The following is a 15209-nucleotide window of genomic DNA, read 5'->3' as shown; positions in this document are numbered from 1 at the left end:
GTGTGTGTGTGTGTGTGTGTGTGTGTGTGTGTGTGTGTGTGTGTGTGTGTGTGTGTGTGTCTGTTTGGAAAATAAGAGAGTACCAGATTCTTGGAAGGGAGCCTTAATTCACCATATTCCTAAAAAAGACAATATCCCTGAAGATCCATCAACATGGAGAGATATAATTTATATCCCTCCTTCCCACCATTTATAAGTTATTAATGTGCATACTAGCCAGAGTTCAGCCATGGCTTGTGGATGCTAACATCTTGTCAACCAAACAGAAGGCATACATTAACAGGCAAGGTACGAATGAACATGTATTTTGCCTTAAAACAGGGACATACTTTTAAGCATGAGTCTTGTACACAAGTGTTTCCCCACCTTTTTTCTGACATGGCACACTTTTTACGATTAAAAAATCCCACGGCACACCACTATCCTACATAACCATCGACGATAGTTTTCACTTATCCATGTTTCTATCTGTCTTAGTAGTGTGTTTATTCGTAAATTTTAGAAATTTGGCTATATAAAAAACGCAAGTAACGCTGTATAATGTGGTCACAGGTGATGAGCACTAATTGGGTAATGAAAAACTAATACATTTGTGTTTTATTCCAATTTGTAGATTTGTCTTGCAAATTAATTCTTGCAACACCACAGCAAATAAATTTGTTATTTTTTTATTTATGAATTTATTTACCATATTGTTACGGAAATAAAGTCGCACCGGGTCAAACTCGCGTTGAGGAGAAAAAATAATAATAAAAAAACACATAAATCGGATCTCTGTATAAGTCACACTGACAGAGGTTGGATACTGCAGGCACTAGGACCCGGGAGCAGCCAACAGACTTCCCTTCAGCGTTTCAGATGTCAGACACGCTTTGTGAAGATTACATTACCTCAGAATCTACACATTGTATCATGTGTTTTTGGGCTTGTTTTAAATGGGAGAATGTGCTTTTAGTAATCGTGTGTAACCGTTTCTCATATTCAGATTGTTTCATGAGAGAAATGTGACAAGTAAGCCACATCTGTTCATAACATCTGTAATCAACGACGGATTAACCACCGGGCAGATTGGGCCGTTGCCCAGGGGCCTCTAAACCCAAAGGGCCCCGAGCTCTAAATCAATTATTTATTTATTTTGAGATACCTATTATAAATGCACGTAAATGTCAGCCTTATGTGAAATACTATTCGTTCGGCCGAATGCATGCTGGAGGACAGCAGCGTGAGCACAGGTACGGGAATCTGCGTCTCACAGGTGCAGCGCGTTTATTTGAAGAACTACAGAGAACAGCGTCTGATTTACAAAACACTTCCAAACACAAAGATAAGGTGCAGTTTACCCTGGTTGTGTACATAGCTGATGGTTTGAATACATATAAGCGACAGAATCCGTGCAAAAGTATGGAGGACTTTAAAATGGTTTAAGTCCTGCATGCATTTAATGTTCACTGATAAAGATAAAGGTGTTTTAATACCCTAAATATGTGCACGGTAACCTTTTGTAATGTTTGGTTAACCGTGAGAGTTCACGAACGGTTATTGTGTTATTTGTCATGAGCCTGGACTTGGGAATAAAGAACATTTATTGCCATGGATGCATCAAACACAAACTCAGATAGCAGGGAATACACTGCACAGTGAGCTATGAGCCTAAATAGCAGAAGTTCGGTTGTAGTTGTAGTTCGGTTCTCTTGGTCCTCTTGGTCCGGACCAAAAAAGAAAATGATACATTTAGTCCTGGTTCACTTAGCATTCACACTGGAGTGGTGGTGGCATAGTGGACTAAAGCACTGAACTGGTAAGCAAAAGGTTGTTGGTTCAATTCCCACAGCCACCACCAATGTGTCCTTGAGCAAGGCACTTAACTCAAGGTTGCTCCAGGGGGATTGTCCCTGTAATAAGGGCACTGTAAGTCGCTTTGGATAAAAGCATCTGCCAAATGCATAAATGTAAAGATACAAAACCAAAGACATCAGGAAAAAGTCACAACCTGATTGGACAGATTTTATGATGTATATTTGTTTTTACGGAACTTGCCGATCATCCAAAACAATGCTGGCTGCTAGGCGAAATGCGCTCGTTATATTTATATATGTATATACGGTGGTATTTTTACCAGCTGAGAACAAACGATGAGCTAATAAAATGTGTAAAGGAGTCAAAACAGCGCCAGGAATTCCTCCGTTGCACACACAAATGAAGATATGCTGCAAGGACAGCTGACGGCGGTTCCGACGCCTGTACCGAACTGTAATGGGCAACATAGCTCCTATGATGAGAAGAACCAGGTATGCTTGAGGTCAGTATTAGGCAAATTACTTACTGTTTTTGGTCCGTTTAGACGTCTTTGGTCCATGTTGCGTTCATATATCAATCGAATTGGCTCACCGTTTATCAAGCACTGAAACTTTGCCAGGTGAAAAACAATCTGGAATCATGTGTAACAGTCACATTAAGTCCTCTTTGCAACCTGAACTTCATCAGAATGTCGATTTGTGACACCAGCTCTGAAAAAGCTTGATGCAGTGCAACAAGTTGTGAGACAGAACACAGGTGTCTCGAGATGCGTTAATAAATATTTACATTCTTTTTAAGTTAACAGTGTCTACAAAATTTGATGGTCCTGCACAACGAATTGTAAAACAGAACGCAGGTGTCTTGAGATGCCTTTATAAATATTAAAGTTCTTTTAAACTTAATAGTGAGTTGTGGCACAACAATCAAAGACGTCCGTCCAGTGCGTGTTTACATGGCCTCGACACACGTGTGAACAGCCTGTAACTCGCCCTATAGCCTACTTGAAAAACTGACCCGAACCTGGCCCAAAACCTGTAGGTTTGTCGGGTACCATTGGACTCAGATCGGGTTGAAGACCTCTAAACACGTGCAGAATAACCAAATAGTGATTTTGGCATTTGAATACCATGCACATCCCTATTAATAACGCATGATTTTGGAACGGTTTATAATTAAAAAGTACATATTACTGGCCATGTAAGACATTGCTCCAATCTTTTCTGATGGAACGTTGATCCGATACACATATCATGATGGTGCCGCGGATGGCCGCCTCGGTGTGGAGCGCTTCTATTGTTTTGTTATTTTTGTTTGCTTGTCTTGTGTTTACTAATCTATTTTCAGTCAGTTTTACCAGAGACAAACTGTTGAACATTCGACAGCATACACCAGTCAATATTTTCCCGGATTTTGAATATTCGGACGTTTTGTTTGACATTCTAGTCGGAGGCCTGGCTGTGTTATTTAAACGTGCTATGTGACGCAGGCAAGGGAGATAAGCAGGCGCGCTGGTCAGGCTCCGTCGGCGCAGCTTTCGAACAACGCTGCCGAGCATTCATCTAGCAAATCTCTGCTCTCTCCCTAACAAAACAGACAAACTACATCTCCTCACCCGCACAAACAAGGACTTTTCAAACTCTGCTGCCTTGTGCTTCACAGAAACCTGGCTGAGTGAAGCCATTCCAGACAGCGCGTTACATCTGCCGGGCTTTCAGCTGTTCAAAGCAGATCGCATCGTGGAGTTAACGGGTAAAACGAGAGGCGGTGGAACATGCTTTTACATCAATGAAAGTTGGTGTACAGATGTAACAACGTTAAACAGGATGTGCTGTCCTAATTTGGAAGCACTCTTTATTAACTGTAAGTCTTTCTACTCGCCGCGGGAGTTTTCCTCGTTTATTCTGGTGAGTGTGTATATTGCGCCAAACGCGTGTTTGAATGCCGCGCTGCAACAGCTGGCTTATCAAATCACAGACACGGAATAACAATACCCGGACTCAGTTATTATTATTCTTGGGGATTTTAACAAAGCAAACCTCACATGTGAACTGCCCAAATACAAACAGCACATTACATGCCCAACCAAAGACAGAAATATACTGGATCACTGCTACACAACAATAAAGGATGCATATCGCTCTGTCCCTAGAGCAGCTTTGGGACTATCTGATCACTGTCTGGTTCATCTTAATCCAACCTACAGACAGAAATTAAAATCTGCTAAGCCTGTATTAAGGACTGTAAAGAGATGGACCAACGAAGCAGAGCTGAAACTACAAGCCTGCTTTGACTGCACAGATTGGAGTGTTTTTGAGGCTGCAGACACCAATCTGGACGAGCTCACAGATACTGTTACATCATATATCAGTTTTTGTGAGGATATGTGCATTCCTACTAGGACTTATTTAACATTTAACAATGACAAACCATGGTTTACAGCGGAACTCAGGCAGCTTCGTCAGGCTAAAGAGGATGCTTACAGAGTTAGGGATAAAGTCTTGTACAATCAGGTCAGGAACAAACTGAATAAAGGAATCAGAGTGGCTAAAAGAAGATACTCTGAGAAGCTGAAAAACAAGTTTTCAGCTAACGAACCTGCATCAGTGTGGAGTGGTATGAAACAACTTATGAATTACAGGACTCCTGCCTCCAACCCTGTGGTGGACCAACAACTGGCTGATGACCTGAATGCGTTCTACTGTAGATTTGAAAGGCCCAATCTCACACCCCACACCCACTCTGACCTTCACTTCACACAAACACCAACACCTCCTGCAACCTCCCTCCTCCCCCCTCCTGCTACTCAACCTGCACTTAAGATCTGTGAAGATGATGTGAGCCGTGTCTTTTGATAGCAAAGGATAAGGAAAGCACAGGGCCCAGATGGCATTTCACCTGCATGTCTTAGATCCTGTGCTAACCAGCTGGCCCCCATCTTCACACAGATCTTCAATAGACCACTGGAGCAGTGTGAAGTTCCATGCTGCTTCAAACAATCTACTGTCATCCCCATCCCAAAGAAACCAAAAATCACAGGACTTAAAGACTACAGACATGTTGCCCTGACATCTGTGGTCATGAAATCATTTGAGAGACTGGTGTTGGCCCACCTGAAGAACATCACTGGATCCTTTCTAGATCCCCTTCAATTTGCTTATCGAGCAAACAGGTCTGTGGAGTCAACATGGGATTGCATCATATCCTGCAACATATGGACAGACCAGGGAAATATGCAAGGATCCTTTTTGTGGACTTCAGTTTGGCTTTCAACACCATCATCCCAGCCATACTCCAGAATAAATTACACCAACTCTCTGTTCCCTTGTCTATCTGTCAGTGGATTACCAGCTTTCTGACGGACAGGCAGCAGCTTGTGAGACAGGGGAAACTCACTTCCAGCACCTGTACAATCAGCACTGGTTCCCCCCAGGGATGTGTGCTCTCCCCACTACTCTTCTCCCTCTACACCAATGACTGCATTGCCAAGGACCCCTCTGTCAAGCTCCTGAAGTTTGCAGATGACACCACTGTCATCGGCCTCATCCGAAATGACGATGAGTCTGCATACAGAAGGGAGGTTAAACAGCTGGCTGTCTGGTGCAGTCAAAACAACCTTGAGCTGAACACGCTCAAAACGGTGGAGATGATTGTGGACTTTAGGAGGAACACCCCAACACTGACCCCCCTCACCATTCTAAACATCACTGTGGCAGCAGTGGAGTCATTCAGGTTCCTGGGCACTACCATCTCACAGGACCTGAAGTGGGAGACCCACATTGACTCCATTGTGAAAAAGGCCCAGCAGAGGTTGTACTTCCTTCGCCAGCTGAGGAAATTCAACCTGCCACAGGCACTGCTGATACAATTCTACTCAGCAGTCATTGAGTCTGTCATCTGCACTTCAATAACTGTCTGGTTTGGTTGAGCTACGAAATCAGACATCAGAAGACTACAAAGGACAGTTTGGACTGCTGAGAGGATTACTGGTTGCCCCCTGACTCCCCTTCAAGAACTATACACTTCTAGAGTGAGGAAAAAGGCTAGAAAAATCACTCTGGACTCCACTCACCCTGCCCACTACCTTTTTGAACTGTTGCCTTCTGGCCGACGCTTCAGAGCTCTGAGCACCAGAACTGTCAGGCACAGGAACAGTTATTTCCCTCAGGCTATCCATCTCATGAACAGTTAAATTGCCCCATTGAGCAATAACTATGTGCAATACACAGTTTAATCTTTCTTATATTTATCCAACACATCCAACCTCTTCTGCCATTTCATTCCTCTGAAAAAAAAAATAAAAATAAAAAATAAAAATAAAAAAATAAAAAACATTTGCACTGTACATAACAGATTTCTATTTACACTGTACATAACAGATTGTATTAGATTTGCACTACCCATGTGTATGTGTGTTTGTATGTATGTGTGTGTCTGTACATATGTGTATAATTATTTTTTATTTTTTTAAATTATATATGTCTTGCTGCTGTTTTTGTATTGTTCCTGTCACCAAGACAAATTCCTTGTATGTGTAAGCATACTTGGCAATAAAGCTCATTCTGATTCTGATCCTGATAATACATCATGGGGGGCCTCCATGGTGTACCAGCCCCTGGGCATCTCAGTTCTTAATCTGTCCTTGTCTGTAACTCTGTGCGGTGCACAAATAAACAGCTTTTAGTCTGTGAGTAAAACAATACACCTGTTGTATTCTATTCGTTCATTAACGTTAGTGACTGTGAATATTTCTGATATTTGCAACCCTCTTTGCAATGTATTAATTATTTGGTTCACTGACTGAATGTTTTTTACTATGAGTGTGATGAAGCATCATTTTGTGGGCATGTGAGGAGTTGCTTTTGACAGTGGTCTAGAGTTTGTTAGAACAACAATGTTATGATGGATAAAATATTTAAACTGGTTGCATAAAATGTTTTGTAAAGAAAATATTCTGAATTGGCAAATTTAAAACGCGTCTACCATCTTTATGCCTTCCCTATGTTTTCATCAGTTTTGGTGCACGTGTTTGACCTGCCGATATCAGTTACATATGATGTATATAAATCACTTTGGACTATAAGTCACAGGACCTTTCAGATGATGAAAATATCTGCAATTTATATTCCGGAAAAAAACTGTATTTATTTATTTTGTGGAATTTGATCATTTTCCATGACACACCTGACAATCTTTCACGGCACACTAGTGTGACGCTGCACAGTGGTTGGGAAACACTGTTGTTGACTATATTCAGTCTTCCTTGACTTTAGAGATGCGTTTGGGACTTTATCTCACAATGTCATGATCAGATCACTGGAGGAAATACAGCTACCTCAACTGTTTATTGACATAGTGAAAGATGTATACAGAGGCTCCTTTATACAAGTATTCTGTGGAAAGCAGCTAACTCACCCAACACCTCTTCAGATTGGCTTTAAAACAGGCTGCCCATGGAGTGCGGTTAATTTTATAATTGCCACCAACCAAAAAGTGGATTAAAGTGGATGTGCTAATGTGCCCCCATGGTGTGATCTCCCCCAACCCTGTACAGGCCTTTGCAGATGATGTCCAGCTAGCCTCAAGAGAGGAGAGTGTAACGTCTGTGTAAGATCAGTGATGGCTAGTTACACTTTGTTTAAAAAAAACCCTTTTAGCCTTTTGACATTTGCATATAAATTACTGACCTGGCCTCCGTGTTTACATTTATATGGGTGCTCAATTGCAGATGGTCTTTATCACTATCAAAAGGATGCTAAAACAGGTCGCCTCTGGAGTGTCTCCATCAAGCTTCAAACACATTCCACAGAAAGGGGGGTGACCCCCGTGCCAGGCACCAGAGCAGTTGTCTGTCTCCAGTAATTCCAATACACGTCACACACACACCTAAAGACATTTTCTCTATTTAGGCCATAGTAAGCAGTTATAAATGTATCTGCTATATGCATGTGTCGTATGTATATTCCCCTATTATATTAACTTAGTTAAAACCCTTTACTTGTATTAGTTAGACGTTAAATGCCTATATTCAAGTGTATGAGTGTATCTCTGCTTTAATATCATCTGGAGGTTACCTTCTTGGTATCAAAATGATCTTCTCTTTATTTCTCACACAATAATGTACACCATGTGATCGTGAAATGCATCGAACAATTCTTACTATGTTTTGAATTAAAAGCTGCACTAGCGGTCCAGATCAGCAATAAAATGCGAATGGGCCATAAACGGAGACAAAGGATGTCTCTCCCGCTCAAAATGCATGCCTCTGATTGGCCACTCCACCCACAAAATGGGTGCGGCAATGAACTAGTAAAACTCCAGAACGCAGACTAATCATCGCTCAAAACTCTTCTTCTTGAGACCAACACACTCCAAAACTCTCCTCTTGAGTTGAACCTTCTGGCAGTGTTTACCTTCAAGTAACTTTGTGGATTTGCTGTGGACTTCTTCAACTCACTCCTAAAGAAATCGTCGAGAACCTCGTCTACCGCATCAAGACTCTTATTCAGCAACAAACCAATGCAAGTAACCATTTACAACTGATTAGATGCGCGTTTAAGTTTGAACCCCTTTTAAGGTGAATTGTGCCTCTGATGATTCTCATTTAGGTTGTGGTTAATTGATGTGAAATACTGCCTTCTTCTTCTCTCTCTCTCCTTTCCTTACTTTCCTTCATTCTATATATGTATGTTTTGCTTAGTTTGTTTGTATGTTAGTTATAGTTTCATTTATTAAATCCCTTATATTCACAATTGATTGTCTCTGTGTTCCGCTCACAATTCAAAGTCACTGAATGTTGCTCCTTGCTACATGCTAAACTACTGCTAGCACTGTATAAGTAGGAAGGCTAATGTTCCTTGGCCAGGAAAGTAATCTTCCTAGAGTTGATAAATAATTATATTGATGGACAGATCAAATAATTGTAATATCGATTCTGCTACAGTTAATTCTAAGATCTAATCTAAATATTTATTATTAATTATAACCAGTTATAATTAATTATAAATAATTCCCTTTTTAAGCTAATTTGCTGCAAGAGTGTTACTAAAAACATGCTAACCAAGACTGATTTATTTGTGAAATGGTCAGGCCTGGAGGTTAAGGACACAAAATGTGCTGTTTTTTATGAGAGGAGAAGTGGGGGGAATTGTTGGTACCGCTCAAATGCCGATAGTCCTACATGCTCTGTGATTACATCTATCTAGGTCACAAAATTAACATTGCAGGTGAAAGGAAGGAGCAAGTTAACAACATTGTGTCCGAGTTTACATCCAGACTGGACTTGATTGACAAATGCCCATTACCAGTAATTATGAAGTTGGATGCTCTCAGACATGTGTCACTGTCAAAAATACAACATCTGTTCCCCAACGTTTACATGCAACATAAAGTGGTAAGCGAAATGAATGACAAAACAGTGAGCTTAGTAAGAAAGTGGCTTGGAATTAAAATGCACCCCCCACCCCTCCCCCCATTTCTGTGAGGGCAACAGTCATCTATGATAGTCACCTGCTGACACCTAAGGGCGCCAGGAGGACTCCCATGGATTTACACCATCAACAGCAACACTGGACTGAACTAAAACTTGCATGCCTTTCCCTCAGTAGACCATTCTGTTTCTCATTCATTTCTTTAGAACAGTGTTTCCCAAACTCGGGTACGCGTATCCCTAGGGGTATGTGAGGTGACAATGGGGGTACGTGAATATAATTCTGAGATTCACCATTCTTTTAATTTCATCACCGTCTAAAATAACATTCAAACTCAGTTCATGTATTTCTCACTGGCAAAAAATAACTTTGTGTGCCCCCTAGTGTAGAAACACCAAAATGGTTGTGTCATAAAGGTCAGATAATGAAATAACCCTCTTTTGCGGTTAAAAAAATGCATTTACTAATGCGTTGTGCGTCACACAAGTGTCTTTTTTAACCAGCCCAGCACACTACTAGGTGATGTAGCTAAGTGATAGTAAATAAAATTAATACTTCACTGTTTTACCAGACTCGCACATGTCAGTTGTCCATGATTTTAGTTTGTCTGTTTGTTTGTTTTTTTCGCAGTTTAAAACGTAATTTGTATTTAAGGTTAGATGCATAGGGAGTTTTGAGTCTGATGGTATAAGTTCATAAGCTTTGATGACAGGTGTCAGACATCCGGTGCGGCCAAATAATTTTCCACATTCACACGCAGTAATTTTCACACGCTAGAGACCTGTTTTCCCATTGTTGCATGATGTTTTTTAGCAAATGAGCTCAACCTTGCTAAATTGTCAAATGTGACATAAAAAAAGCACCTTGAGCTGACCACGCAATTGCACAGATACTTAACTGCAATGCTCGAAGTTGGCCGGCAACACCGTACCTGCAATGATGCGCAATTCCAGGCACAGAACCGAAGGCTATTCTTGCGTACCGCAACGCGATGAGGGGGGAGTTTTCAGGTTATGCAGTTATATCATATCTAGCATACCCATAGGTAAGCCATTTATTCAATATGTATATGATTAATATAACATGTACAAAACATGTACAAATATAACGTTTAATATAAAGGAGTGTTTTACAAAGATAATTGTGTAAATATACAAAATACATTGTGTGAATATTTTCTAAGCGTTAGAGAGGGGGTACGCAAAAGGATGTTGAATGTTTGGAGGCGTACGCCACTGTAAAAAGTTTGGGAACCACTGCTTTAGAACACTGCACTCAATGAGGACATTGTCATATTCAAAGTTAAAGCTAGACTACAGGTCCTCCCTACTACACTCAATCTTTCTATCTGGTTTCCCACTATTCATGTCCCTCATTGTTTGCATCACACCGAAAAACAGGTTATTGAATCATTGTCACATATCTTGAATGGCTGTAATGCTTACAAAGGACTGTACATATCACGTCATGACAGGATACTTGACCTTATAGTAAAAGACATAAAACTAAAGTCATTAAATATCAACTGCTCCTGGACATCATTTCAGAACTGGGTTATAGGGACAGACTATTGGTATTCATATTTGGCAGCTAAGGACAATTACATAGGTTGGTCGTAAGAGGGCCTCTGGGGATGTCAAAAAAAGGGGCTAAGAAGCTTGCCAAATACTGTGCTGTCATTGGCAGTCGCCATATATGGTGGATACATTGTTACTTGTATCCCTAATGAATTGCTGTGCTGTGATGTGTAGTCTGGAAATTTGATGTAACTGGTCCATGGGTTGCCAATGTAAACTATTCTGTTTGTACTTCTAATATTTGTGTCCTGTACTATTTACCTATGTGTGGACATAAATAAATAATTAAAATGTGTTTGTGTGTGTGTGTGTGTGTGTGTATATATATATATATATATATATATATATATATATGCACTTTATATTAGAGCTGTCGAAGTTAACGCGTTTTAACGCAATATTCCTTTAACGCCACTATTTTTTTTAACACCGTTAACGCACGTCCTTATATGACCCTTTTAATAAACCATGCATTGACCATCATGAAAGCAGATGGTGGGAGACATTATGCTGAGACCTGTGCCAAGCATTTTATCAATGTAGCAAAGCAGGGGGACATTTAGAATGAAGCACACAAAAACAGTTAGATAGTGCTTGCAACATGATTGCAACATGATTGCAACCATTTGAACACCTGTCTTGCACTGCGCACCAGAGTTTTAGTGCTAGCCAACGTGTCCAGGAGTACTTTGCTGGATAAATTGGAAAAAATCCGCTCATCTCATCTCTAAGCACGCACATTGGAAGCTCTGTAAATTCAGGTATTACACTAAATTACTTCAAATTCTGCTCATAATATCATGTTTGTACTTAAATTAAATGCAAGTTTAATTAAGGGAAACTGTGCGCGTTTTAAGCTCTTTCTTTTCTTCTTTTACTTTTTGCACTATATCATGCAATGATACACTGACATAGGCCTAATGATTAATGTGTTATTATACCAGAGCCTCTCCCACGAAATCCAAACACAAGTGGTCAAAAAAAGAAGCATAATACGACCAGTTATAACGGTGATATCTCTCACTTGTCCACTTCTGATTGAATCACCCCAAACGGTGCGAGCCGTTCTTTTATGTTTTTTGTTTACATGTTACCTTGAATTAACTCTCCCATTGAGTTTGTGCATGAATTTCGGGATCTACTCATCTGTTAATCAACTAAAGAAAGAGTTAAATGAAGAGTTTTAAACTGGCACGCGAGACGGGAATAACGCAGGCTGCTTTTGAACTTCGCAAACTGTCAGGAAAGTCCTCCGTGGCAGCGCAGGGCAAATAATTATTTTACTTGTCGGACATTTCCAGCTAACGGAAACCCTGCTGCGCATAGTCTCCAAGGTTCTGTCACAGTGTCTCTGCATAATAGTGCGTTTGATAGTGCACTAGCCACTGTAGAACAGTAGAAGATACTGGAACCCTGCAGGTAATCTATACTGTCATTAGCCCATTTAATCCCACCGAACGGGGTGAAAGGTGTCTAAAAGGAGTTGTTGATGTATTTTACACAGAGTTGTGAATTGTAAATGACAGTGCAGACTTTTTTTCGCATGAGTGGTGCAATTAGTCACATAACCAGAGCTATTTAATTCCACTGTGCTCATCTAAACATTATGTCTGTTAAAACACCATAAAAGGAAGCAAATATGTCCTGTCATAATACACATACAACTATATATAATTTATGTATGTTTATATATATATATATATATATATATATATATATATATATATATATATATATATATATATATATATTACATATTTTGAATTGTGCAGTTTTCATTTTCTGTTGTACCAGGGTAGGTTGTGTGTAAATGACTGAAAAACAATAAATACATCTGAATGAAGCATACTTTGTCGTTTGACAGCCCTAATATATATATACAGTATATATTTTATTTCAGCCTTTTGACAATATTTAATATATGTCTCAATATTAATGTATTTGCTCTGAATTGGATAAAAAGGAAGCTTTTTTTCAGTCAGAGGCACCACAATTTCAACAGCACTGCCTTTGTTGCCAAATAGATTCAGAATGTAATCTAGTTCAAAATAACTGATGCATATTTCCAGTTTGTTTTATTAAATTAACACAAGAAAGAATATTTCATTGGTTTCATTTATATGCACTAATTTAACAATACCAATAATAAACAATATTAATCTATATCTACTTTTTCAAAACATTTTAATATATGAAAAATGCCTCAAAGAGACTTCGGTGAACACTTTTGAGCGATGACACTCAAGTGCTGTCTTACTCGCCAGTTGCAAGTTGATGGTGTAACCAGTCTAATGATATGCTGTTTAGGAAACTTACCAGCACAATAAAGCACATTAACATTATTGTGATATTCACAAGTTGCTTAAGTTTATGTTCACCAAAAATCATTGTAGATATACTGCATGTCCGATATGTCACCCTATTCTATTCAGACTTCTATATATATATATATATATATATATATATATATATATATATATATATATATATATATAATGTATATAGATAGATAGATAGATAGATAGATATACCTGTATAATACAGGTGCATCTCAATAAATTAGAATGTCGTGGAAAAGTTCATTTATTTCAGTAATTCAACTCAAATTGTGAAACTCGTGTTTTAAATAAATTCAATGCACACAGACTGAAGTAGTTTAAGTCTTTGGTTCTTTTAATTGTGATGATTTTGGCTCACATTTAACAAAAACCCACCAATTCACTATCTCAAAAAATTAGAATATTTTGACATGCCAATCAGCTAATCAACTCAAAACACCTGCAAAGGTTTCCTGAGCCTTCAAAATGGTCTCTCAGTTTGGTTCACTAGGCTACACAATCATGGGGAAGACTGCTGATCTGACAGTTGTCCAGAAGACAATCATTGACACCCTTCACTAGAAGGGTAAGCCACAAACATTCATTGCCAAAGAAGCTGGCTGTTCACAGAGTGCTGTATCCAAGCATGTTAACAGAAAGCTGAGTGGAAGGAAAAAGTGTTGAAGAAAAAGATGCACAACCAACCGAGAGAACCGCAGCCTTATGATTGTCCAGCAAAATCGATTCAAGAATTTGGGTGAACTTCACAAGGAATGGACTGAGGCTGGGGTCAAGGCATCAAGAGCCACCACACACAGACATGTCAAGGAATTTGGCTACAGTTGTCGTATTCCTCTTGTTAAGCCACTCCTGAACCACAGACAACGTCAGAGGCGTCTTACCTGGGCTAAGGGGAAGAAGAACTGGACTGTTGCCCAGTGTTCCAAAGTCCTCTTTTCAGATGAGAGCAAGTTTTGTATTTCATTTGGAAACCAAGGTCCTAGAGTCTGGAGGAAGGGTGGAGAAGCTCATAGCCCAAGTTGCTTGAAGTCCAGTGTTAAGTTTCCACAGTCTGTGATGATTTGGGGTGCAATGTCATCTGCTGATGTTGGTCCAGTGTGTTTTTTGAAAACCAAAGTCACTGCACCCGTTTACCAAGACATTTTGGAGCACTTCATGCTTCCTTCTGCTGACCAGCTTTTTAAAGATGCTGATTTCATTTTCCAGCAGGATTTGGCACCTGCCCACACTGCCAAAAGCACCAAAAGTTGGTTAAATGACCATGGTGTTGGTGTGCTTGACTGGCCAGCAAACTCACCAGACCTGAACCCCATAGAGAATCTATGGGGCATTGTCAAGAGGAAAATGAGAAACAAGAGACCAAAAAATGCAGATGAGCTGAAGGCCACTGTCAAAGAAACCTGGGCTTCCATACCACCACAGCAGTGCCACAAACTGATCACCTCCATGCCACGCCGAATTGAGGCAGTAATTAAAGCAAAAGGAGCCCCTACCAAGTATTGAGTACATATACAGTAAATGAACATACTTTCCAGAAGGCCAACAATTCACTAAAAATGTTTTTTTTATTGGTCTTATGATGTATTCTAATTTCTTGAGATAGTGAATTGGTGGGTTTTTGTTAAATGTCAGCCAAAATCATCACAATTAAAAGAACTAGAGACTTAAACTACTTCAGTCTGTGTGCATTGAATTTATTTAAAACACGAGTTTCACAATTTGAGTTGAATTACTGAAATAAATGAACTTTTCCACGACATTCTAATTTATTGAGATGCATCTGTATATATAGATATAAGAATGACCCCGAACATCACCATACGGAGATTTTATCAGATTTTGTTCACTTTTGGACGTTCACAAACACATGTTGTAAAATGATCAGTAATATTTTTTTCAGTAAATAGTTTTTAGGTTTGAAGGTGAGTGTGGTACCTGCAGCGATGGGCGATTCTCTCTCATCCGACAGATGAACAGCACTGCTGGCCAAAACCACACTATTATTCTCAGAACCTGAAACACAACACACACACGGTTCATTGACAAATGGCTTATACTCCCTGTTAGCA

At 39.7% G+C, this 15209-nt stretch overlaps 1 protein-coding gene across 1 annotated transcript in view; it reads right to left on the bottom strand.

The window, feature by feature from the left end:
* cacna2d3a (calcium channel, voltage-dependent, alpha 2/delta subunit 3a) overlaps positions 1-15209 on the bottom strand; it is a 438757-nt gene that overhangs the window by 121173 nt on the left and 302375 nt on the right. Inside the window, exon 26 of the mRNA XM_051653874.1 lies at positions 15076-15153. Coding sequence (XP_051509834.1) covers positions 15076-15153 — 78 coding nt within the window. The remainder of the gene's footprint in view (positions 1-15075; positions 15154-15209) is intronic.

The sequence above is a fragment of the Myxocyprinus asiaticus genome, chromosome 24, assembly GCF_019703515.2.
Source record: "Myxocyprinus asiaticus isolate MX2 ecotype Aquarium Trade chromosome 24, UBuf_Myxa_2, whole genome shotgun sequence".
NCBI classification, from domain to species: domain Eukaryota; kingdom Metazoa; phylum Chordata; class Actinopteri; order Cypriniformes; family Catostomidae; genus Myxocyprinus; species Myxocyprinus asiaticus.
This window is presented reverse-complemented; position numbering and strand designations above follow the sequence as displayed.